Source organism: Podarcis gaigeae (genome assembly GCF_964106915.1).
Source record: "Podarcis gaigeae genome assembly, chromosome: 15".
NCBI classification, from domain to species: Eukaryota; Metazoa; Chordata; class Lepidosauria; order Squamata; family Lacertidae; genus Podarcis; species Podarcis gaigeae.
In genome coordinates this window covers 43,322,835-43,347,798 of record NC_139692.1, presented here as the reverse complement: position 1 = coordinate 43,347,798, position 24,964 = coordinate 43,322,835, and the positions used below count along the sequence as shown (strand labels likewise).

The 24,964-nt window shown below is 47.8% G+C and overlaps 2 protein-coding genes across 2 annotated transcripts; both read right to left on the bottom strand.

The window, feature by feature from the left end:
* Positions 1–1,645: 1,645 nt before the first annotated feature.
* Positions 1,646–16,371, bottom strand: TRARG1 (trafficking regulator of GLUT4 (SLC2A4) 1). Its single transcript, XM_083714924.1, has 3 exons — positions 15,632–16,371; positions 5,772–5,901; positions 1,646–4,280 (listed from the first exon to the last, which is right to left on the bottom strand). Exons 1-3 carry the CDS (start codon positions 16,022–16,024, stop codon positions 4,261–4,263), a joined length of 543 nt encoding a protein of 180 aa, XP_083571050.1. The 5' UTR covers positions 16,025–16,371; the 3' UTR covers positions 1,646–4,260.
* Positions 16,372–20,437: 4,066 nt separating this feature from the next.
* On the bottom strand, positions 20,438–21,422 carry BHLHA9 (basic helix-loop-helix family member a9). Its single transcript, XM_083714228.1, has one exon. It carries the CDS (start codon positions 21,403–21,405, stop codon positions 20,701–20,703), a length of 705 nt encoding a protein of 234 aa, XP_083570354.1. The 5' UTR covers positions 21,406–21,422; the 3' UTR covers positions 20,438–20,700.
* Positions 21,423–24,964: the final 3,542 nt, after the last annotated feature.

Genomic DNA, 24,964 nt, shown 5'->3' with positions numbered 1-24,964 from the left:
TCTCTGCTGTGGTTTCCAGGGGCTGAGATGCAAAAGCATTTCTGCCTGCAACTGCGGAGACATGGCCATCAGAGCCGTAATAGCATTATCCTTTGCAAATTCATCTTTTAAAACCATCCAAGTTGGTGGCATCACTGTCTCCTGTGGGAGGGAGTTCCATAGTTTATGCACTGCATGTAGAAGGACTACAACTAATCTAGAATGCGGCAGCTAGACTGGGGACTGGGAGCGGCCGCCAAGACCACATAACACCGGTCTTGAAAGACCTACATTGGCTCCCAGATGTTTCCAAACACCATGCAAAGTGTTGGTGCTGACCTTTAAAGCCCTAAATGGCCTCGGCCCAGTATACCTGAAGGAGCGTCTCCACCCCCATCACTCAGCATGGACACTGGTTCAGCACCGAGGGCCTTCTGGCGGTTTCCTCCCTGCAAGAAGCCAAGTTACAGGGAACCAGGCAGAGGGCCTTCTCAGTAGTGGCACCCGCCCTGTGGAATGCCCTCCCACCATGTCAAAGAGAACAACAATTGGGGGAGAAATTCAGTTGAAGTTGAATTCAATTCAAACCTGCCAATTTTGCAGTTTCCAAAACAGTGTGGGAAACGTAAACACAGCGATCCTTTGGAATTTGAACTGCTGCTAATTTTGGGGTGCAGTTCTTCAGTGGAGAAGGCCCGCCAAGATTTGTGTGTTGGCCCGAGGTGTGTGCAAAGTGCATGTGACACATAAGGCTGCACTATGTTGTGCTTGTGTGTATCTATAGCTAGCAAAAATGAGTATATTTTATAAATGAGCCCTAAATGGCCTCGGTCCAGTATACCTGAAGGAACGTCTCCACCCCCATCGTTCAGCCTGGACACTGAGGGAACCAGGCAGAGGGCCTTCTTGGTGGTGGTGCCCGCCCTGTGGAACGCCCTCCCATCAGATGTGAAGGAAATAAGCAGCTATCTTATTTTTAAAAGACATCTGAAGGCAGCCCTGTTTAGGAAAGTTTTTAATATTTAATGCTGTATTGTTTTTAACACTCGATTGGGAGTTGCTCAGAGTGGCTGGGGAAACTCAGCAAGATGGGCGGGGTAGAAATAATAAATTGTTGTTGTTGTTGTTGTTGTTGTTGTTATATTGGGAGAGGTTTGCACTGAGATGCTGACAAGTTTCCACAAGGCTCACCCATTGCAGCAGGAGAGAAGCTGCTCAGGCAAAGAAGCATTTTTTAGGGCTGCAGTTTACAGGGTTTCTTTGCAGCTGCAATGTCGCTTTAACCAGATTGCTGTTCCCCAAACTTCAGATAGGCAAGACCTCCTTCTTATTATTTTCCTGAATTGCACCTGCAGTTAAACCTCCCCAGTCGTGTTGGTTAGAGCAGGGATGGCCATCCCCGCAGGAGCTCACCTCTGAAACACACAGGGCTGGAGTCATGGCCTGACTCAGAGCGGAGACTCCTGGAGAGAGACAGCAGGCAGCCTCTTACGAAGTCCTGAATTCCACAGCACCTCAGCAGTTAGGAGTAGAAAATGAGGCTGGGTGTAGCAAGCAATAGATATTTAATTTTTATGAGACCTCTGGCAAGGGCTTTTATTTAACTCATACCTCCCGCTTCACGATCTGGAAGGGACTGTTTCAACAGACTTGAGTCCAGCCCAGGTTTTGACCATGCATGGTAACTTTTCTGTTTATTTGTCATCATGCCAAGAAGTATAAAGACAAAAATACGATACAATCTCTTGCAGAAAAGGAAGAAATGGAAGACAGAGATATTTTCATCCAAAAATAAAGGAGACCCCCCCCCCCCAGAATTCCCAGACACCAACCTGGAGTCTGTAGAAATGAGAAGATAGAGACAGTGTGGCTGCCTCAATTTCTTTTCTTTTCTCCCTGGGATGGATGTGTGAATGCTGCTTCCTTGCATGATCTTTCGCGAAGGATCCGGCCTCCTGATCCCCAGTGAAAAGTAAATGCTGACTCCATTGCTAGGCCAGTGGATTAACAAATCTCCAAATATTCTGATAATAGATTCTATGGAATGTGTAGAATCCAGGTGTTTACAGCAGGAATGATCAGAACTTCCCCAGAACATCCCAGAACACAGGAAATGGCCTTCTACCAAGCCAGATCATTGCTGTATCTTAGGTCAGTCCTCATGTGGATGCTACAACTCTACAATTATATGATTCTATCCATCACTGTGTTCATTTTCCTTTGCCTCTAGCCTCACCCGTTCCTGCCATGCAGCTTCCAGAAGGTTGCCCTTTGGCCAGAAAAGTCCTCCCACCCCTGACTGGCAGCGGCTCTCCATGGATTCAGGCAGGAGTTTTCCCCACCCTACTTGGAGATTGCAGGGATTGAAGCTGGAACCTTCTGCATGCCAAGCAGAAGCCCTGTGGCCATTTCCCTAAGAGCCTAGTCCTCATGGTTCTGGAAAAAAAGGTTGATTTAAAGAGGAATCTGCCTTCTGTCCCTTGGCCATAAAAACGTTAAGGAGAGTTCTGCTGGATCAGACCAAGGGTTCATCTAGTCCTGCGTCTAGATGCCTGCGTCCACAGGCATCAACCAGATGCCTATTATGGGAAACCCACAAGCAGAACTTGAGCACAAGAGCCTAAATAAGTACAGGTACCTCGCAGCTTGCACACATTTGTGTGCATTCAGCTTTATGCGCTTGGCAATCAATTACCGTATTTTTCGCTCTATAAGACGCACCAGACCACAAGACACACCTAGTTTTTGGAGGAGGAAAACAAGAAAAAAAAATTCTGCATCTCAGAAGCCAGAACAGCAAGAGGGATCACTACGCAGTGAAAACAGCAATCCCTCTTGCTGTTCTGGCTTCTAGGATAGCTGCACAGCCTGCATTCGCTCCATAAGACGCACACACATTTCCCCTTACTTTTTAGGAGGGAAAAAGTGAGTCTTATAGAGCAAAAAATACGGTAATTAAAAAGGCGGCAGAGTTGTGTGAAAAAGGACTTTGGCAATCCCACCCACCATTGAACCCAATGTGCTTTGACTATAAACGATTTTGGTTTTACCTGCGACCCCCAAAACGTAACCCCAGCATTACTTGAGAGTTCTTTTTATGTGCCCTGAAGCTTCCATTTTTCAGCTTCGCTGGGTGTCCCTGTATTCTAGTGTTGTGAGAGAGGGAGAAAAAGGTTTTCTACACCCGCTTTCCCGTTGGAAGAACTGGTGCTGCCTTCAGACGCTGGAACTGCCTCCCTCCGTTGCATCTGCTTCTCCTGCATATTATTTTTAAGCAGGTTTATAATTTATTTCAACGAAGGGATGCGGAACAGTCCCTTTTCACATCCCAGCCCTGATGGGTGCCGGATTGAGCTGATGGGAGACGCAGAAGCGGGGCCCTTTCCCCTCAGCCGCCCCAGGGATGAAACGTCCTTGGGTCGCGGAGAGAGGCAGCGGACCGCCACTAATTCTCCGGCATGGGCCTCTCTTGCAAAAAGGAAACAAAAAACACCCCACAAAACAACCCATCATGCGTCGCGCAGGACCAAGCAAGCACAAGGATGGCGTCTGGGCAGTGAGACAAGGCTCAGCTATGAGTTTCTCCTACTCCTACGTACAGGCATGCAAATGGTCATCCAAAATATACAAAACAGAATTCCCTCTCGACGCCCACACCTTCCCTTGATCCCTGCTCCAGAACCATCCCTGCAGAGGAGAAACAGTATTTGGAATGGGCTGGGTGGCTCGGTGGATTTTCCTTCTCAATTTTTTCTGCACGGCAATAGGAGTGATTTCTGCCCAACGCCCGCGGAGAGGCAAAGCATCCAGCTGTCCAAAACCCAGTTCACTGCCGCTGGCGTGGGGGGAAGCGGGAGATCAAGGAGAGTTTTGCTTTGGGAGAAATGCGCCTCCTCTTGATGGTTCTCCGTGCCCATCCGTGTCTTTCTCTCTGTGTGGCAGATGACGAGGTAGAGAGTTCCTGTGCCAGGCAGGAAGGGATCTTCATTCTTCCCCTCCTGCCTAGTCCTGTTCATCGGGTTGTACGTTTTGTTCGTCCCCCAGAAATAAACTTTTTTGTGATCCGAAAGGCTAATGGTGAAGATGGGCATGCTGTAATTCTGTCCAAGGATGGGAGCAGGATAGGGTTGGGCTGTGGAGGACGCCCACGTTTTTCTCCCGCTGAAAAAGTCCTTCCTTTTGCAACCGCGCAGGAATGGGAGGCATCCTACAGCCACTCAAAAACACAAATAAATATGCAGGTCGAAGGACCACCTCCTTTTCCCTCAAGCTTTGCTCATGCTAATTTGATTGCAGGTAACCTGGGGGTGGAAAGAGAGAAAGAGAGTCATTTTGGTCAGGCAGTTTTTACAAGCACAAGACAGGTGTGTTCCTGTTACAATTTTATTTACAACGCAGGCATCTCAGCTAAATAATCCCCGACAGATGGCCAGCCAACCTCTGCTTTAAAAGCTTTAGTGAAAGAGGGGCAATAGATATTGGACATAACATAGAAATGGAAGCATGGGAACGATTGTGGAATATGGGCATAAAATTGACAGCATGTTCTGGTTTAAGAGAAAGTTATAGGAACATGTTATATAGATGGTACCTAACACCTACTAGACTGGCAAAAGTGTCTAATTCAAAATCGAATAAGTGTTGGAAATGTAAAGATAAAGAAGTTAGCTTTTCCCATATGTGGTGGTCTTGCAATAAGGTTAAAGCTTACGGGGAAGTGATGTATAATGAATTGAAAAAGATGTTTCAGAGTACATTCGTTAAAAGGAGTGGAAGTTGGAGATGTTAAAATGATGGTTGAATAATTGTTGTATATAAATTAAATTTAAAATTCTTTTTAGAAAACCTTTAGTGAAAGAGGGTCCACACCTTCCGAGGGAGACCATTCCATGACTGAATGGCTCTTACTCTCAGAATCTCCTTCCTAAAGTTTAGTCGCAATCTCCTTTTTCACCATTTGAATGCATTGGCTCAGGCACTACCACTAAGCCGCTCTGCATTATAAACTCCTTGCAGACATAAACATGGGTTTGTTTTGCCTGGGATATGCTGTCAAAGCTCTCCTTTTCCCCCCTTCCCTGCCACCAAAATTGAGAGAGGCGAGGCAGAATCATTTCCTTGAAGTTTTTTGATCTGGCCTGGAGCTGCGGGGAGGGTAGCCCTGCAAAGACCATCCTTGAAAATCACGTCGTTTTGTTAGAATAATAGAATCTTAGAGTTGGAAGGGACCCGGAGGGTCATCTAGCCCAACCCCTTGCAATGCAGGAATCTTTTACCCACAACCCTGAGATTAAGAGCCTCATGCTCTGCCACCTGAAATGCCAGGCTTTTTCCAATTCATTCATTTATTCTTTCTACCCCGCCCATCTGGCTGGGTTTCCCCAGCCACTCTGGGCGGCTTACAGCATATATCAAAACATCAACCATTAACAACTTCCCAATACAGGGCTGCCTTCAGATGTCTTCTAAAAATTATGTAGTTCTTTGTCTCCTTGACATCTGAAGGGAGGGTGCCACTACCGAAAAGGCCCTGTGTACTGTTACATGTGAAGGACTGTATGTCTCGTGCTCACTACATGATAGTATTGTATAATCCTAGGCTCCTTGTTGATCTTTTGATAGGAAACGTCTTGAATCGGTTGCCTAAACACAGCGGCTGGATGTCAAAATAATTGCATGCGGTGGAAGAATAATGGTGTTGGTGTTGAACATGCCGTCTTGGTTTGAGCTCTCTTTAGGGTTGTGAGCGAGTGTCTTTGGAGGAATTGGGTTGGACACGGATTGGCACCTACCTGTGAACTTCAGTGTGCAAACCACGATGATGAGGGTCCCCAGGACGATGGAGATGATGCTGAGGAATCTGGCAACCCGCCCCAACCGCCGCGCTCCGTCCACATCTCCCTGTTGGCAGCTGTTCCTAGACTGTCAAAAGAAGGGAGGGGAGGGGAGAAAAATGGACCCGTCTTAGACCTGTGCGCTGCCATTCACCCCCCTGGTTCATGCTGGTTCACAGGGGGCTTCTCTCATGCTTGACCCGGAAGCCGCAGTTGGGGCAGGATGCTGCCCCACGATTGCTGACCAGAGTGAGGCCTTGTCAGCACAGAACATCTGCGCTCACAGATCTTCACCGGTTGCCGATTTTCTCCCAGGCCAAATTCAAGGTGTTGTTGTTATCAGCGAACAACTTGGGGGCAGTTTACCTGTGAGGTCGTTTTACCCCACATAAGCCCACAGCGTTGCTTCGATCGGTGGAACTGGCACTGTTACAGGGACCACATAATACCTGTTCCAGTATATTTGGGAGAATTTGGCATCTTACTGTGGCAGCATCTACCCTTTGGAACTCCCTGCCTCTTGATATCAGGCAGGCGCCTTCACTGAGCTCTTTTCAGTGCTTGCTAAAAACATTCTTATTTAGGCAAGGCTGTCCAGTTGTTTAGAAATTTAATGTGGGTTTTGATCTGTATCCAGTCTACTGTTATTTTAACATCTTTGGAAGTTTGAATTTTTGCTGTCGGGTCATCTTATAATATTGATAGTTTTAGCTTTTTTTTTGTAAACCACTTTGAGATTATTTTAATAGAAACAACCACCACCGCCAAGTGGTATATTTAATAACTAAATAAATAAATCTAGCACTGGAAAGTAAATTCTCCAAGCCAGCAGCCTTGAGGTCCATGCATGGGCAGATTTCTAAAATAATAATAATTTTGTAACACCTTTAAAAAGGACCCCTGTGCAGCTTCCCACATGGGTAAGGTATATAGAGCATCTGCTTTGCATGCAGAATGTCCCTGCCTGGTTCAATCCCTGAAATCTCCAGGTTAGGATTGTATTGTCTTTATTTGCTGCAGCAGCACACAGCTGCCTCATGTTTACATTACAAATGGGAAACCTTCAATGTGCATGTCTGTGTGGTGCTTTTACTTAGGTCTACACTGCTTTCACTCACACACACCTTTCTAGGTCAACCCTTGGCTAGCCGACTTCCCCCCTTTATTAAATCTTCCCCCACCCTTGATTCTCCCATTAAACCCTCCCTTGCAGCCTGAACCCACTTCCACAGCTGTGCTCGATTAAAAAAAAAAGTAGTATTTAAAAATGTAGTATAAACACTAACAACTGGGAAACACTGGCCTGCGAGCACTCCTGTTGGGGAACAGCCTTTACCAAAGGTATCATGGGCTTTGAAGACACTCAAACTCAGGACGCAAGGGAGAAACAAGCTAAGAGGAAGGCACGCTTGGCAAATCCACACCGTGATCAACTCCCGCCCAGAAACCTATGTCCCCACTGCGGAAGGACGTGTGGATCCAGAATTGACCTCCACAGTCATTCACGGACTCATTGTTAAAACTGTGTTTATGGAAGACAATCTTACTCAGCTACGAGGGATCGCCAAAGAAGAAGAAGATACACACACAAACACACACTTATTTTGCATGGACTCACTCCCAGGTAAACGGGGTTATGACTGCAGTTTATAAGCCTGCTTTTGTTGTTGCTGCTAATCGGGGAGATGGCCTCTGTGTGTGCTTCCGCGGCGGAGAATTGAAGTTATCTTTGCGAAACCGTGGAGTATGTAATGGTCCTCTGGGGCTGCTTTCGGTAATCAAATGGACACAGGTGGCAAAAACATCACACGCTCCTGACTTGTAACAAAATAACAGGGAGTCAGGAAAGACTTCTTAGTGGCTCTTTTCTCAACCTGAAAGGGGACAGAAATGCTGACCCCCCTTCCAATAATTCTTCAGAAGAGCCTGGCTGCTGGAGCAGACCAAAGGTCCGCCTCCAACGTCCTCTTACATTTGATCCTTAGTAAGCCCAGCTCAAGGCGGCTCACACCATCCAAAGGTTTAGGCAGTTCGCTCACAGTTACAAGACTTTAAATGGCCGCGATAAGCTGATGTGAACTTCTACTTCTATTCATGAATATGCAATAAAATGTATTTGCTGATCACTGAAATGCAGCAGGTAACAGCTACAAGATTGCATCTCCAAAAACTAAATCTTAACTGCCGAAACAATCTCTTAAACAAAGATGGTCCATCCAGCATCCTCTACTTTGCAGGATGCATTTGGGAAACTCTCAAGGACCCATCTGCTGAGTCAGACCATCTGGCTCAGGTCTGTCTACACTGACTGGCAGCAACCGCTCTCCAGAGTTTCAGAAGATGAGCCTCTCTGCCTGGAGGTTAAACCTGTGACTTGGCATGTAAGGCAGGTTTTCCACCCCTGAGCTGTGACTCCCTAAAATTAAAGATCCTAGTCCTCATTGTTCTGAATAAAGGGCTGGTTAAAATAATAATAATAATAATAATAATAATAATAATAATAATGCAGGAAGCTGTCTTATTCTGACACAGACCATTTGGTCCTTCTACCTAAAGATTGTCTACACTGACTGGCAGCAACTCTCCAGGATTTCAGAGAAGGCGACATTCCCAAGCCTACCTGGAAATGCCTGGGATTGAACCCAAGGCCTTTTGCATGCAAGGGAAATGCTCTACCACTGTGCTACAGCCCTTTCCAGGTGTGAGGGCAGGACATAAATGGCAGTGACCCTCCCCGGTTGTCTGTCCCCCAGTTGTACTCTGATAACCTTTAAATTAGATTACTGCAAAGTGTTAAATGTAGGGCTGCTTCTGAATAAGGTTCAGAAACATCAGTTGGTGCACAATTTGGCAGCCAGGTTGCTCACCGGTGCAAGACAGTTTGAGAATATTACACCAATCCTGGCCTAATTGCACTGGCTGCCCATTAGTTTCCAGGCCCAATTCAAAGTGCTGGTTTTGACCTATTAAACCTTTTTAAGGCTCACGACTGCCTCTCCCCATACGAACTGTCCCAGACTCTGTGTTCATCATCTGAGTCCCTTCTTCATGTGCCTCCTTCACGAGAGGGCAGAAACATGAGAACGGGGCCTTTTCTGCAATGGCTCCCCATTTGTGGGATTCCCCCCCCCCCCCGGAGGCTCGCCTGGCACCTTCATTGCATATCTTTAGGTGCCAGGCGAAAACATTCCCTTTCTCCTAGGCCTTTGGCTAATTAAACATTCTGTGACCCTTTAAATGTGTTTGGGAGTTGTTTTTGAACTTGGTTTTATTATGTATTTTGTCTTTTCGTTTTGTATTTTTTTATGTTGTGAGCTGTCCTGCGGTCTTCTGATTAAGGGTGCCATACAAATTTAATGAATAAATAAAATATTCAAAGGCCCTGCTGCTGATTCTGCCTATGGAGGCTGCATTCTTAACTATCTTACTTCGTAAGAACATCTGGAGAGGCGTCCCAGGAGCCTAAGGCCCACCTAGGCCCAGCAACCTCCTCCCTGCTGTATGGCCATCTGGGTGCCTCCGGGACGCTCCTGAGCAGGACAGGAGTGCAAAGGCCCTCCCCATGGCATTCTTCATCATCTCTTGGTCTCCTGAAATAGACTTCCTCTGAACCTGGGGGCTCCGCATTGCTATTGCCAGATCGATCCTACTTGACGGTCTTGAGAAACAAGTGTTTTCATGTGGTTAGTATGGATGCAGAGCTCAAATGTGCCACGACCCCCTATTTCCATGTCCTACTCAGCCTGCTGTCTATCTGTGGACAAGCCCTGTACAAGGGGGGCTTATCAAAGCCTTTCTCCCCATTGCCTATCTGCCTTGCATGCAGAAGGTGTCAATCACCAATGGCATCCTCAGGTAGGGCTGGGAAAGGCTCCCTGCCTAAAATCCTGGAGAGCTGCTGCCAGCCAGTGTCCTGAGCCAGATGGACCAATAAGGCAGCTTCCTGTGTTCCTATTCAAACATGCCCTTAATTCAGCACCAATGAGGGCTAGCATCTTGATTTCTTTTTAACGGATGGGCCTTGGCTCAGTGGTAAAACATCATCTTTGCATGCAGAAGGTTCCAGGTTCAAATTCTGGCAGCGTCCCCAGCTAGGGCTTGGAGAAGGGATCCTTGATCTGAAATACGGGTGAGCCACTGCCAGCCAGTGTAGGCAGTACTGAGCTAGATGGAGCAACGTTCTGACTCAGTGTTAAGGCAGCTTCCTATGTTCAGTCTGGAACCACTCTGCGTTTCCCTGAAAAACTTTCCCTGTTTTGGAGGAATCCTGGCTGCTACCATGCACAGCTCCCTCTTTGCATCTCTCTCTTTCAGCTTTTATATTATTAACCACTAATCCAGCCTTGGCCATCCTGGCGCCCTCCAGCTGTTCTGGACTACGATTCCAGCACGGCTCTTTTCTTCCCATCACCCACTGCTCTGCCAAGTTTACACAGCCAACCCTGTAAACCCTGGCCAGAGGAGATGCTCTTGCAATTCCCCAATAATGCTGGCTGCCACCCGAAGTCACAGCCGATTTTGAGAGAAATTAAACTTCATCAGGCACAATATTCCAAACTGATAAATCAGGAAATAGAATGGAAGATTAAATCAATGAAACAAAAAACATTTGAATCGGCTAATAAATGTGGGAAACTGCTGGCTTGGCAGTTGAAGAAGAGACAAAAGCTGAACATAGTAACAAATTTGGAAATAGAAGGAAGGAATATTCAGAACCCGGTGGAAATTAGAAAATGTTTCCAGAAATATTTTAAGAAATTATACACTCAAGGGCCACAAAAGGAGGAAGAGATTGCAAAATTTTTGGAGAAAAATGGACTTAAAAAACTATCACAAGAAAATAGATCACTCCTGAATAGTAAAATAACACGACTAGAGATAGAACAGGCCATTCAGAATATGAAGTTGGGCAAGTCTCCAGGGCCAGATGGCTTGACCTCCAAGTACTATAAGACATTAAGTGACTATTTGATTCAACCACTGATGGAGGTCAGCAATGAAATTATGGAGGGAAAGAAGGCGCCTGAATCGTGGAAGGAAGCTTTCATCACATTGATACCAAAATCAGAAACTGAAAAGACACAACTTAAGAACTACCGCCCCATTTCCCTTTTAAATGTGGATTACAAAATATTTGCTGACGTTTTGGCAGGAAGACTCAAAAGAGTTTTAAATGAGATAATTCATAAAGACCAGGCAGGCTTTCTCCCAGGAAGACATTTATTTGCTAATACAAGGAACATTATTGACATTTTGGAACTTTTGCAAACAAATATTAACACTAAAGCAGTTCTAATTTTTATAGACGCGGAGAAGGCCTTCGATAATATTTCTTGGAAATTTATGAAGGGGAATTTAAAGGAAATGGGAGTGGGGCGGGGTTTTGAAAATGGGATTGACGCGATTTATTCAGAACAAAAGGCAAAACTGATAGTTAACAATGTGGTTACAGAAGAGTTTAAGATTGAAAAAGGGACACGACAAGGCTGCCCGATTTCCCCCTTGCTGTTTATTTCTGTCCTGGAGGTGCTCTTGAACTTGATTAGAGGGGACCGGTTGGTGCAAGGGATTCAGATCGGAGTGAAACAATATAAACTTAAAGCTTTTGCAGATGACCTTGTTTTGACATTGCAAGAGCCAGAATCTAGTACAAAAAGAGTGTTACAATTAATTCAGGACTTTGGTCGGGTAGCGGGCTTTAAACTAAACAAACAGAAAACTAAGGTGTTGGGAAAAAACTTGACAGATGCAGAGTCAGAACGGTTTCAGAGAGAAACAGAACTAACTGTGGTTAAAAAAGTAAAGTACCTAGGGGTAAACATAACAGCAAAAAATCTGAGTCTATTTAAGGATAATTATGAAAAATGTTGGTCTGAAATTAAGAGAGACTTGGACAGTTGGTCAAAATTGAAGCTTTCTTTGTTAGGCCGAATTGCTGCTATTAAGATGAATGTATTGCCTAAGATGTTGTTTTTATTTCAAACATTGCAAATTGTGGATAAGACGGAGTGCTTCAGGAAGTGGCAGAGAGATATTTCTAAATTTGTCTGGCAGGGCAAAAAGCCCAGAATTAAGTTTAAGATATTAACTGATGCGAAAGAAAGAGGGGGCTTTGCCCTGCCAGACTTAAGGTTGTACTACGAAGCCGCAGCTTTCTGCTGGCTAAAAGACTGGCTACTTCTAGAGGACACTGATGTGTTAGATTTAGAAGGTTTTAACAATGCATTTGGCTGGCATGCATACTTATGGTATGACAAAGTTAAGATCAATAAGGCCTTTAAGAACCATATTGTCAGGAAAGCAGTGTTTAATGTCTGGACAAAATACAAAGACCTATTGGAAAATAAAACTCCAAGATGGCTATCACCTCTGGAGGCTAAGGCCCGAAAAAGACCCAATATGGAGGCCAAATGGCCGAAATATTGGGAAATAATAGAGAAAGAGGGTAACAATTGGAAATTGCAGAGTTTGGAAAAAATGAAAGACAAAGTGCGAGACTGGTTACATTACGCTCAGATTCAAGAAATTTTTAAAAAGGATAAAAAGTTAGGATTCCAGGTGGAGAAATCGAAGTTGGAAACAGAATTGTTAGAACCTAAGACTAAAGTACTTTCAAGAATGTATAACTTGCTGTTGAAATGGAATACACAAGATGAAATGGTTAAGTCGGCCATGATAAAGTGGGCACAGGATATTGGGCATAATATTATGTTTGAGGATTGGGAAAGGTTGTGGACCACGGGGATGAACTTCACGGCATGTAATGCTCTGAAGGAAAATGTAATGAAAATGATATATAGGTGGTACATGACCCCAGTTAAACTAGCCAAAATATGCCATGTGCCAGACAACAAATGTTGGAAATGTAAGGAAAATGAAGGAACATTCTTTCACCTCTGGTGGACTTGTCCCAGGGTGAAGGTCTTCTGGGAAATGATATATAATGAGCTGAAAAAGGTATTTAAGTATACCTTCCTTAAGAAACCAGAGGCCTTCCTCCTGGGCATTGTCGGCCAGATGGTGCCAAAGAAGGACCGAACATTCTTTTTGTACGCAACAGCAGCAGCAAGGATACTTATCGCCAAGAAGTGGAAAACTCAAGATCTACCCACTCTGGAAGAATGGCAGATGCAGCTGATGGACTATATGCAACTGGCTGAGATGACTGGCAGAATTCGAGACCTGGGAGAAGAGAGGGTTGAAGAAGATTGGAGGAAATTTAAGATTTATTTACAAAAATATTGTGATTTGGTGGAAAGTTAAGTAGGATGTTTGATCATAAATAATTGGCCACCACAAAATCGGATCGAAATGGGATGTAAAGTGAGATTAAGAGAAATTAACTTACAGAGGATTATATTTAAATAAGTGGTTATAAAATTTGCAAATTAGATGATAAATTGCTGGGAAAAATTTATGATGATGAAAATGGCAGCGGGAGATGTGAGGAAGTCCAAAGAAGTCATGAAACTCTGTTGAGATAAAAGAAAGGTTGTTTATTTTTGTACTTTATTTTGTAAAAACCCCTAATAAAAATTTATTAAAAAAAAAAAAAATAATGCTGGCTGCCCTTTACTCCACCTCTCCCAGCCCTGCGTGGCAGCTAAACCTTAGTCCTCTCTGTTTCTAAGCTCAGCCTTCTCGAACCATGCCAAAAGCGTAAGCGTTGCCTCTGAGCACGTCAAGCGCGCCGGGCCTTTTCCTGCCAGATACCTGCCCTCTACACCCTTAGGGACGCAGGTGGGTGGCTGCCCTCATCTCAGCCCAAAGGCGGAACTTGAGAACCGGCACGCCCCGTTTTAGAAATTAAAAGAGCATCCTGCACAGCGGAGGTTGGACTAGATGACCCTTTGGGCCCCTCCCAACTGTACAATGCTAGAATTCTGTGCTCTGTTTCCCTTTCCACCCTTCCCTTCCTTCCCTGGCTGCATCTGCCAGGAGGCCTTCCTGGAGCCAAATCCAGAGAGAGAGAGGGAGAGAGAGGGAGAGAGAGGCCTCCTTGTGCCAGCCCTATGGATGAATCTCCTCAGCATCCAAATTCATCTCTGCCTGCCCCAAAGCCAACCCCACATATGCTTGGGGAGAGACTGGGGAGAGGAGAAACAGGAAGACACCCCCCTATGGATGCCCAGAGCTTTCTATAGTCAGCTGAACGGAAACGAATTCTTCCTCGTTCCCTCTAGTCATCACAGGGAAGCTGTGTGACTTCTGAGGGGGGGTGCTGCCCCCCAACAAACTTTGGGTCCCCCCTTCCTTCCTTCCTTCCTTCCCTTTATAACCCACCTTTTTCTCCCAAGAAGCTCAAAGACGGCATCCGTGTCTCTCCCCCATCTCATTTAATCCCTACAACAGCCCTGCGACGTAGGTCGGGCTATGAGGATGGTGACTGGCCCCCCAGGATCACACCCAGAGAACTTCATATATCCAAGTGGAGATTTGAACCCAGGTCTCTCCCACGCTAATCACTGCATCCCCGCTAGTTCGTACGCCTTTGTGACCAGGAGACTTTTGCCCGTTTTGGGGTTCTCTGGACTGCTGTGGTCCTGTCATTCTTTGCAGGGGATCCTGTTAACACATGGCTGCCCCTCACCTTGCTGGTAAGCGCACCCACAGGATGGGAATGGAAGGGACACCCCCCCCCAGTCAGAGGTTAATGTGCAACCAAATTTGCATCTATCAGCTCTGGAAACTGCTCTCTGAGCTCTCTTACCCTCCCCGTGGCAGAAGCTTGTGTTTGTTCTTTGTGGTCAGAGGCGCTCTGTACATGTTCAGGGTAGTCTTTTTTTATTTCGACATTACATGGCAACAAGTTCTGGCAACCCCCCCCCCCCAATTTCCTCACTGTATAATTTTTTACATCTCTCTCCGACAAAATCCAGAGCTAAGCAAGAGACGCCTAGGCTGTTCTTGAGACGTCTTAACTTAAGTGGGAGCTGTCTCCAACCCGTGTCTAGCTGGGGCGGATGGGAAGGAAGAGGGCAGGGTTTGGAGCTATTGATCAACTTCGTTTGCTAAGCAGAAGAGGGAATTAGACACACACACACACACACACACACACACACACACACACACACACCAACCAACCAAAAACCCTTGTAATTTGGCCCGCGAATTAAATTGATTTTATTGCTGTGTAATCCTCGACATCTTTGCTCAGAACTGCCATTGAATTCAACGCGCCTTACTCCCAGGTCAGCGGGTATAGGGTACCGCAGCCTTAATTCAGTCGTGAGCAAGATTCTACATTTGAAAGGGCACTTTTAGCATAATATTACTATTATTAAATTCCCCCAAATCCTCACACTCAGTTTAAGTCTTTCTCCCATCTCCCCAATCCAAAAAACGCACACGCCCCACCCCGTATTTGAGAAGGGAGCCGCTGTATTTGGAGTCTGTTATGCAGGGAAAGTTGTTAATAACAATTATTCACTCTTTGTTTTCTCCTCCTCTTCCCAGCTAGGTCGACATGATTGCATATTCTTTCTCTCTCACACGCAAACCCCCAAAAGTCGTGTCCTTCCGAAACTGGAAGAACAGTCCACTCCAAAACGTGCAGTTCACAGACTTTTGGAGAAACTAAGACACCCCTCCCTTACCGACACTCTTCTTCCATTCTCCCCGATGTAACGCCCTCTGCTCAAGTTTTAAACGCAGCTACAGAGTTCCCACCGGGGACTTCCGCGCTCCGCGACTCCCCGACGCCGTGCCGATGTCCCCGGTGCGCCTAGGGCGCACAAGGAACTTGGCGAGGGCGGCGCGTCTTTGCGCACAGCCGGAGTCCCGAGGGGACGCGCTGGAGCGGGGGAACGGTCGCTTACCATGATGGAGAAGACTAAGGCCAGGATGTTGAGGGGCCAGATGGGGCAGAAGCAGGAGAAGATGGCCAGCGGGAGATAGTCCCGCGAGCGGCCCGGCTCGTGGAGGTTGGAGGTGGTGGCCGTGGACGAGGCGCGCCCCAGGCTGAGCCGCGACGGCGAGAGCGACGTGGCCTCCAGCTTCCCCTCCGAGCCGGACTGGTAAGGCAGGCTGTGGTGGCCGTTGCGCTCGGCCTCTCCCCCGGCGGGCGCTTCATGGCCGCCTTCTCCACCGGCTGAGAAGGACTTCGGGGCCACCCCGACGGCGGTCAACAGCTTCTCCGTTTCGTGCGAGTCCACAGGCGGAGGAGAGTTCTCCAGCGCCTTCGCCAGCGGCGCCTCCGTGTTGATGGCCATGGCTGCGCCGCGCTTAGACTCCCATGATCCGGGCGAAGGTGCAGGGGGTCCGGGGAGGGAGCCGCAGGCGCCGCCTCGACGGGATCACACGCGCCGCGCCCTGGTGCTGGGGGCTCTCTCCGTCCTCCTCCTGCCTCTTACTCGCTTTCCTGACCCAGCCACGCAGGCTTCTCTCTTATCCGCCGCGCTCGCCTTTCTCTCTCCAAAGCGCTCTTTGGCAACTGCGCGCCGGTCCGTCGAAGGGGCCGCCCAGGCTGGGTTGTGAGCTCACGGAGGAGGCAAGAGGAGGAGGAGCCACAGCGCCTTCCCTGACGGTCGCTCGCCCCAAGGCACGGCCCGCCAACCGCCGGCAGTGGGCAGATTGCTCGGGTTGTGTGGTGGAGAAGCGGGGTTTGGGAAGAAGCTCCCGGTAGGGACTTGGCGGGTGGGAAACAGCAGCCGCAGCCCTGGAGAAGGCAGATGGAGGCTGGAATTGGCTCCTTATTCCCCGTTCCTTATTCCTGCGTCTCCTTACTTTCCTTATTCCCAAATCGTTTCTTCTGATCCCTAATTCCTAAACCTCAGTTCCTTCTTCGCATTTAGCAGTTATTTCCTTACACCTCCTTCTCAGTTCCTTGTTCTAGTCCTCAAGGAAACCTCAGCGGGATGGATCAAACCAACCGTAGTGATTCAGCACCCCTTTCCCACCCACGGGCACCCACCAGGAGCCTTAAGGAAGCTCACTGGGCAGGGCACTGGAGGCAGCAGCCCTCTCTGGTTGTTGCTTCCCCAGCTGCTGACGTTTAGGGATAGACTGCCCCTGAATCTGGAGGCTCCATTTAGCGACAGTGTCTGAAGACCAGATGGGAAATGGCAGTGTTTAAAAGTGCTCCCGAAACAGGAGGGGAGAGCCTGGGAAACTGTCAAGATGTTTGAAGGGGCAACCCGCTCCATGTGTGGATGTGGCTTGGCCCATTTTCAGGGGTAATCTTCTTAGTTGCTGCCAAATACTATTTCAAGTCTATGAAAGTGAGAAACACTCGATGTTAGATTCAGCACCTGCGTGCCCTTCTTTGCTGACTTCTATCACGAGGCAGGCACCACGCCCCAGTTTTCAAAGGACTGAGCATTTTACTAGTTCTCAGGGGGGTGTTGCAGGATGCACACACCAGCACGTCAGTTTTGCATCTGCTGTTGCAGTGCCCAAGCAGTGATGAGCATGGGCTTTAGGCCAAGTCAGGAGACCCTCTAGCTCAGTATTGCCTACCCTGACTGGCAGCGGCGGCTCTCCAGGGTTTCAGGCAGGGGGACATTCTCAGCCTCCCTGCAGATGTTCCATATTGAACCCGGGACCTTTTGCATGTGCTGTGCCTCTGAACCATCCTAAAAAAATAATGCAAGATCCTGGTCCTCATGGATCTGAATAAAAGGCTGTATTAAAGAGACTTTATACTGAATCAGGCCATTGGTCCATCTCAGGGGTCAGCAGACTTTTTCAGCAGGGGGGCAGTCCACTGTCCCTCAGACCTTGCCGGGGGCCAGACTATATTTTTTTTGGGGGGGATGAACAAATTCCTGTGCCCCACAAATAACCCAGAGATGCATTTTAAATGAAAGAACACATTCTACTCATGTAAAAACACACTGATTCCCAGACCATCCACAGGCCAGATTTAGAAGGCGATTAGGCTGGATCCGGCCCCAGGGCCTTAGGTTGCCTACCCATGATCTAGCTCAGCATTGCACTTTGCAACTGTTGTCTTACCTGGAGATGCTGGGATTGGTACCTGGGACGGTATATGTGCAGAGTTTAGAACTAGTGTAGAGTGCCACCTTGTGGACCACATGAGGAATTTTCTGGCTGGGTCACCCTCCCACAAAAAGAATCTACATTTTCTCCCCCCCCCCCCCCCGCTGCTCCCAAACAAGATTTCCACCTCATACAGAGAACAAAACGGGTTGGAATGTTGATGCCATTCCCTCCTCTGCTTGAAGAAGACTTCTGTGATGCTCAGAAGTATGTGTGGGTCAAGCTCAATAGAACAGAATCTCCTGCCCTTTGCTGGAGTCTCATATTGCTGTTTCCCTGGAGGACTCCTTTGCAAAGAAGGAAGGAAAGCACTGTGGAAACAGTGATGTTCTGAGCCTCACAACCTATTTGTGGATAGTAGGAAGATGCAAGTTCCGGAATTCTGCAGTCAACCAAATGCCCCAATGGGAAGCCTGCAAGTAACACAAAGTAAGATTCCAGTCCTCATGAATATAGGGCTGATCTAAACAGGAAGATGCATTTCTCTGAGTCAGATCATTGGTCAATAGCTCTCTATGCTGTCTGGAAGTGATTCTCCACACTTTCAAGGCAGGGAATAATGGCATAACATAAGGGGAGGCTGCTGGATCAGGCCCTTGGCCCAACTAGTCCAGCATCCTCTTCTCGCAGTGGCCAACCAGATGCCAAGCAGGATTTGAACACAGGATCCCTCTTCCCTTGCTGCAGTTTCCAGCAACGGACATGGCTTCCTCCAACTGCAGAGGCAGAGCAGAGCCATTCATGGCTGGTAGCCATCAATACTAATGCATGAATTCCTATGTGAATCCTCTTTTAAAGCCATCTGGGTTGGTAGCCATCTCTGCCTCCTGTGGGAGAGAGTTCCATAGGTGTGTGAAGAAGTCCTTTCTTTTATCTGCACTGACATTTTGAGCCCTACTTGGAGATGCCGCCGGGGACTGAACCTGGGACCTTCCACACGCAAAGCAGCTGCTCTGTCACTCTGCTGCAGCCCTTCCCAATATTGCTCAAAAATACAGAGGAGGTTACATCAATTTTGAAAACAAATTGCTCCACCGTTCAGGACAGTGAACAGATAACTATGATACCGTCAACTATACTGATACATGGTAGATAATGGCACGGGGATCTCAGCGGCTGGGCAAAAGGAGCGTCACAGAAACACAGCAACTGGTTTTATCAAGTGACTCTGTTATATCGGTGCAGATCAGTGTGTCTCCCAACTGCAGATAGCTAAAGCTCATCCTTTTGAAAAAAAACAACAACACAAAAAACCAGCAACAAAAAAATTTCTGAATTAAAATGGGAGGCCATCTTCACTCTTACACATGAATGTTTTAAAAGAATGCATGAGAGAAATAATGATTGCCTCCAGCAAAATCCATCTGTCCCTCTGTTTTTCTCTGCGATGGTAGGAAATCTCTCCTAATTAGAAGGAGGCAAGGCCAGAACAGCACAACAGACACGTGTGTGTGTGTGTGTGTGTGTGTGTGTGTGTGTGTGTAGATAATCATAGTACAGTGGTACCTCAGGTTACAGATGCTTCAAATTACAGACGCTTTAGGTTACAGACTCCGCTAACCCAGAAATAGTACCTTGGGTTAAGAACTTTGCTTCAGGATGAGAACAGAAATCACACAGCGGTAGCAGGAGGCCCCATAAGCTAAAATGGTGTCTCAGGTTAAGAAGAGTTTCAGGTTAAGAACAGACCTCCCAAATGAATTAAGTTCTTAACCCGAGGTACCACTGTATTATAGCATTGGAAGGGACCCATGAGTCATCTAGTCCAAACCCTTGCTATGCAGGAATCGCAGCTAGAAATCCCTGATCCGTCCGTACCCTGGTAGAGCAGAATTACTTCCCATCGCCATCACGTGCCCCAATCCCCCAGTACAGTCTGGATTAGTAAGAGGCGAAATAAGAGAAGGGACACATGCCCAAAATGCTTTGGCCTTCGATTATTTAATTAACTTTCATCTTGCAGCACTCTTAGCATGCCCTGGCGCACCCTTTGTGGATTACAGGTTCTAGAGTTTATGCCCCAACAGATCTAAACAGACAAACAAACCACACCTATCTTGCTGCCTGTGCTGGTGTTCAAATGTCTCAGCTGGAATCCTTCTGTTCCTTCTTAAGACATCAGCTGGTTCACATCTCATCCCCCACATTCTACTTGCGCCCAGAACTGTAGTGATGCTGACAAGTGCCATCCCATGGATATCTACTGAGAAATGAGCCCCAGTGAGTTCTGTAGGGCTTATTCCCAAGTCAGTGTTTCTACTGGTAGTGGTTAAGCTTCCACATCTGGTACGAGGACCACGTTCCCTTGTGGAAAACCATCTGAGGCTCACATCCTGGTGGCGGGTACCCCTCTGACGCCCCTTTGAAATATTGCCGCCTCTCAGCTGCTTTGCAGTGCGGCTGCCCTCCAGATCAGGGCAGTGATTCCATCAGCCTGACAGAGCAGGCATCAGATTATTTCAGGAAAAGTCACAAAGGCGGGTGGCCTCCGTGAACCTAAAACATCCTAAAGACACAAATATTCCTGCAGTATCCAGTGGTTGCAAGATCATAATATAATATATTTATACAGTTCCATCAGCGTGCATGGCATTTTACAGATTCCCCAGGAGCATGCAGTCAAAAAGCCACTGTATATATTTACAAATTAGCTGGAGCACCTAAGAGATAGGTCTCTACCCCACGAAGGCACAGTCAAAAAAGCATCTGTATACCTTTACAAACTCAGCCAGAGGAAATGTGAAATCCTGAGAGCGCAACTTCTCTAAGTCTGCAAGGGTCAATGTGAGATCCTAGGAAAACTGTCCCGATCCAACTTCAGGGGAAGCAGAGGATCGTGCCCTCACCATCAGGACCACAAGGATGAAGAAGGCTGAGAGTCTCCATCTCAGAACAAGCCGTGCTTCCAGGGAAAATGACCAGAAGGACAACTTTGAATGCCGCTGTCTGCAAGTCTTTGCTGGTAGGGGGTTCGGCCCCCCAGGAGGAGGGTGCCGGCTGGACAACAGGCAGGGCTGGATCCATAAGTGCCCTCTTTGGGGTTTTCGACAAAGTGACGGGAAGCGTTTTCAGGGAGGTACTTCACGCATGCTGTCGCACTGGGCTGAAATGGGGACCCCTTACTGTATCCAGGATCCCAGCGAGGCTGGAAGAGTTTGGGCTGGCTGTCACTAAAGCTGCCTTCGCCCCGGGTCGGCTGGCACTCAGCGTGGGCGCAGGACCACCCCACTGCAGGCCCGGACCGGAGGGACGTGGAGAGGGTGGCGATCCGGTGGATGGCGCGGCGGAGGGTGGCGATCTTGGAAAGCCGCTTGCCGCCCAGGTCGTGCCGGAGGGCCAGCCGCAGGGCGTTGAAGGCCTGGTTGTAATCGAGGATTCTCTTGCGCTCCCGGACGTTGGCCGCCATGCGCCGGGCTTTGGAGCGCATGGGCCGGACCCTGCACTTCTCTGGGGCCTCCTCGAGGTTTCCAGGGAAGGCCAGGGACTTGACCTTGCAAGGCTGCAGGAAGCGGGTCCTTTGCCTGGGCACACCTCGTGCCTCTCCTTCCCAGGGGTCCGGCTGTTCCAGGTGGCTCGCGGCAGCTCTGGGCATTTTTGAGCCTCTCTGTTCAGATTTCTCTCCCTCTTCCTGTGCAGATCTTTGCTGGACAGTCCTGTGCACCAGGCTCCTCCTTCTCCTCCTCCTCCTCCTCCAAACTCCTGGAGGCTGAGATTTAATTATACCACATGGAATCCTGTCCCAGGTAGCCTTTTTTATCACCAGCCTCCAGGTATCCTGGGGTTAGGGGCACCAGCTTATTCAGGAAGCCGCTCATGTAGACGCCAGATTTTCCCACCTCCGTGCACCACTCTGCCTCTTTGTCACGCCCTCTCCTCCAACTCGAGTTCCTTGCCTACACTGCAGGGTGGGCGGTCTGACAAGAGCTCCCGATACTGTGGAACGAGTCATATGCTTTTGCCATGTACATAAATGATCGTATCCAGCACATCGGACAAAGGCAGCTTCTGAATGCCGGGTGCTGGAAGCCACAGGAGGGGAGAATTGTTGTTCTGCTTGGGTTTTGCTTGCAAGCTTCCTGTTGGAGCATGTGGTTGGCCATTGTGAGAAGAAGATGGTGGACTGGATGGGCCCCCTTTGGCCTGATCCTGCAGCCAGGCTCTGCATACACTCAGGACGGAATTTCCTTTCCCCCCCACCAGCCTTTCGACCCTCCAAAAGTTGTAATAAGCACCTTGGTTGCCTTCCCAGGAAAAGACACTGTCTTTAAATCACTGGCCCCTTTCTCCCAGATGTCTGTGGCTAGCTATTAATTTAGGCCTCTCCCCCCTCCCCAATTTCTTTTTTAAAAATAAAAATAAATTGGGCCTCTTGGCAAGGCGAGATTCCAGCATCCATGAAGAACCAGGCAGGTGTAAAACATGCCTCCCTTTGAAGTCTCCCTTCCCATCCTCCTCGTTCCCTCGGGGGTCCCTGCAGCTGATTTATTGGATGCAGACCCTGAAATTAGCCATGGCTTCAAAAGGTCCAAACAGGAGCATGGCAAGAGACAAACGGAACAGGTAGTAATTGCTGTGATCAATTACTGGACACAAATCAGACACAGGCTGATAAAAGGTTGGAGAAGCTGCCTCTCAGGTTTGTGGGCCTAACAACAAGGACACAGCAATTTGTCAGTTTTGTTAACATTTTTTGTTTGAGGTTATATTGCATCTCTCGCCTTCCAACTACGGAGATCGAGGGGGCATTTAATGTCTCTCCCCTGCCCTACTTTATCCTCGGTGCAACCCTGCACATGAACTCATCTAGGAGTGCCATCCTATGCATATTTTCAATTGAGCATAGTGACTGTTGCAACTTCCTGTAGCAGGGAGTTCCAGAGGTTTGTTAGGCATCAATTGTGCAAAGGACCGATTGTCTGGCACTTTTAAATTTATTTTCTGAAGCTGATAAAGATCTTAAAAATAACAAACTCGTTTCTCACCTTTTGACTGCAGCAAGGATGTCTGTTATTTGTTATTGTTTATTAGACATGACCTTGAGGCGATTTACAAAATACAAATAAGTGGTTTAATCAAAAACAGCAAAACAATAACCTCCCTCAAACATATTTAAAAGGCTGTAGAATATTAATCAGCCGAAGACCTGCTTGGAGAGGAGCATTTCAGCCTGGTGCCTAAAGATGTATAATGAAGGCAGCAGCTGAAAATCCTTGGAGAGAGCATTCTGCAACAAGGAGCCACTGCAGAAAAGGCCCTGTTCTCATGTTGCCACCCTCCAGACCTCATGTGGAAGAGGCACACAAAGAAGGGCCTCAAAGAATGATTACAGGGTCTGGGGCAGTATATACAGTGGTACCTCGGGTTAAATACTTAATTCGTTCCAGAGGTCCGTTCTTAACCTGAAACTGTTCTTAATCTGAAGCACCACTTTAGCTAATGGGGCCTCCTGCTGCCGCCGCGCTGCCGGAGCACAATTTCTGTTCTCATCCTGAAGCAAAGTTCTTAACCTGAAGCACTATTTCTGGGTTAGCGGAGTCTGTAACCTGAAGCGTATGTAACCCGAGGTACCACTGTATGGGGAGAGGTATAAACTATCCTTGAGGTATTGCGGTCCTGAGCTGTTTAAGGCTTTATAGCACTTTGAATTGGGCCCGGAAGCTATCTAGCAGGCCGTGCAGCCAGGCCAGGATCGGTGTGATACGCTCCAAAAATTCCAACAGCACACTCCAGCAGAACATCATAGAATCATAGAATCATAGAGTTGGAAGAGACCACAAGGGCCATTGAGTCCAACCCCCTGCCAAGAAGAAAACACCATCAGAGCACTCCTGACATATGGTTGTCAAGCCTCTGCTTAAAGACCTCCAAAGAAGGAGACTCCACCACACTCCTTGGCAGCAAATTCCACTGTCGAACAGCTCTTACTGTCAGGAAGTTCTTCCTAATGTTTGGTGGAATCTTCTTTCTTGTAGTTTGGATCCATTGCTCCGTGTCCGCTTCTCTGGAGCAGCAGAAAACAACCTTTCTCCCTCCTCTATGTGACATCCTTTGATATATTTGAACATGGCTATCATATCACCCCTTAACCTCCTCTTCTCCAGGCTAAACATGCCCAGCTCCCTTAGCCGTTCCTCATAAGGCATCGTTTCCAGGCCTTTGACCATTTTGGTTGCCCTCCTCTGGACACATTCCAGTTTGTCAGTGTCCTTCTTGAACTGTGGTGCCCAGAACTGGACACAGTACTCCAGGTGAGGTCTGACCAGAGCAGAATAACTAACTAGATCGGTGACGTGAAGGAACTAGACGTAACTAGAAGGAATCCCATTTGCAGCTCGGCCCACGACTGCCTTCAGGAAGATGGAGAGGTGGAAAGGGATGCACATTCATTTTGGGGAAACGAATTGATTAAAAGGGAGGGGATTGCAGCCGCCTGCTCCTACTGCCTCCCTGCCTGCTCTCACACCACCTCCAGCCTCCTAGGAATGTTGATCCCAAAAGCTGGGTGGCAGCTAGCCCAGACAACTGCCTGCCCCGAGGTCCTTGCCCCGCCGCAAAAGGGGACAGGAAGGTCTCTGTTTTCAGGGAGCAAATTATTTCCCCGGCCTCTTTTATCACCTGCTCCAATCTGTCTCGCAACCGCCCTTCCTTCCTGGTCCTTGGGCGGGGGGCGTGACTGGGACCCCCTGAGCAAATTCCTGCACCTTGCAGCTTGGGAGATGGAGGAGGGAGGGAGAATGTAAGGGCATAAGGAGAGCCCATGTGGGATCAGGCCCAGGCTGGATCAGGCCAAGTAGATGCCCCAAAGGGAAACCAACATGCAGGATCCGGGCCCAAGAGCAACTCTCTCCCCTCCTGTGGTTTTCAGCAACTGGGATTCAGAAGCACGGCTGCCTCCAGCCATTGTGTGGCGGGGAGTTCCACAGTCCAGCTATGTGCTGTATGAGAAATGACTTTCTTTTATCTTTTATTATCTTATTGTTTTATTAGATTTATATACTGCCTTTCATCACAAGATCTCAGGAGAGGTTCACAAGACAGAAGCACAAATAAATAGTTAAAACAGAAACAGCGAAACAATAACTGCCCCCTCCCACAAGCACATTTAAAATATTATTATTTATTAGGTTATCTGCCCTGAATCTTCAGCTTCA

What these genes read in the sequence shown, in the direction of transcription:
- TRARG1 (XM_083714924.1), bottom strand. Translation starts at nt 16,024, where the DNA reads ATGGCCATCAACACGGAGGCGCCGCTGGCGAAGGCGCTGGAGAACTCT. An exon ending in CCTTAGTCTTCTCCATCATG is followed by an intron (nt 5,902 to 15,631) that starts GTAAGCGACCGT and finishes TTCTTTTGACAG; the next exon opens with TCTAGGAACAGCTGCCAACA. An exon ending in TTGCACACTGAAGTTCACAG is followed by an intron (nt 4,281 to 5,771) that starts GTAGGTGCCAAT and finishes TTCCACCCCCAG; the next exon opens with GTTACCTGCAATCAAATTAG.
- BHLHA9 (XM_083714228.1), bottom strand. Translation starts at nt 21,405, where the DNA reads ATGCCCAGAGCTGCCGCGAGCCACCTGGAACAGCCGGACCCCTGGGAA.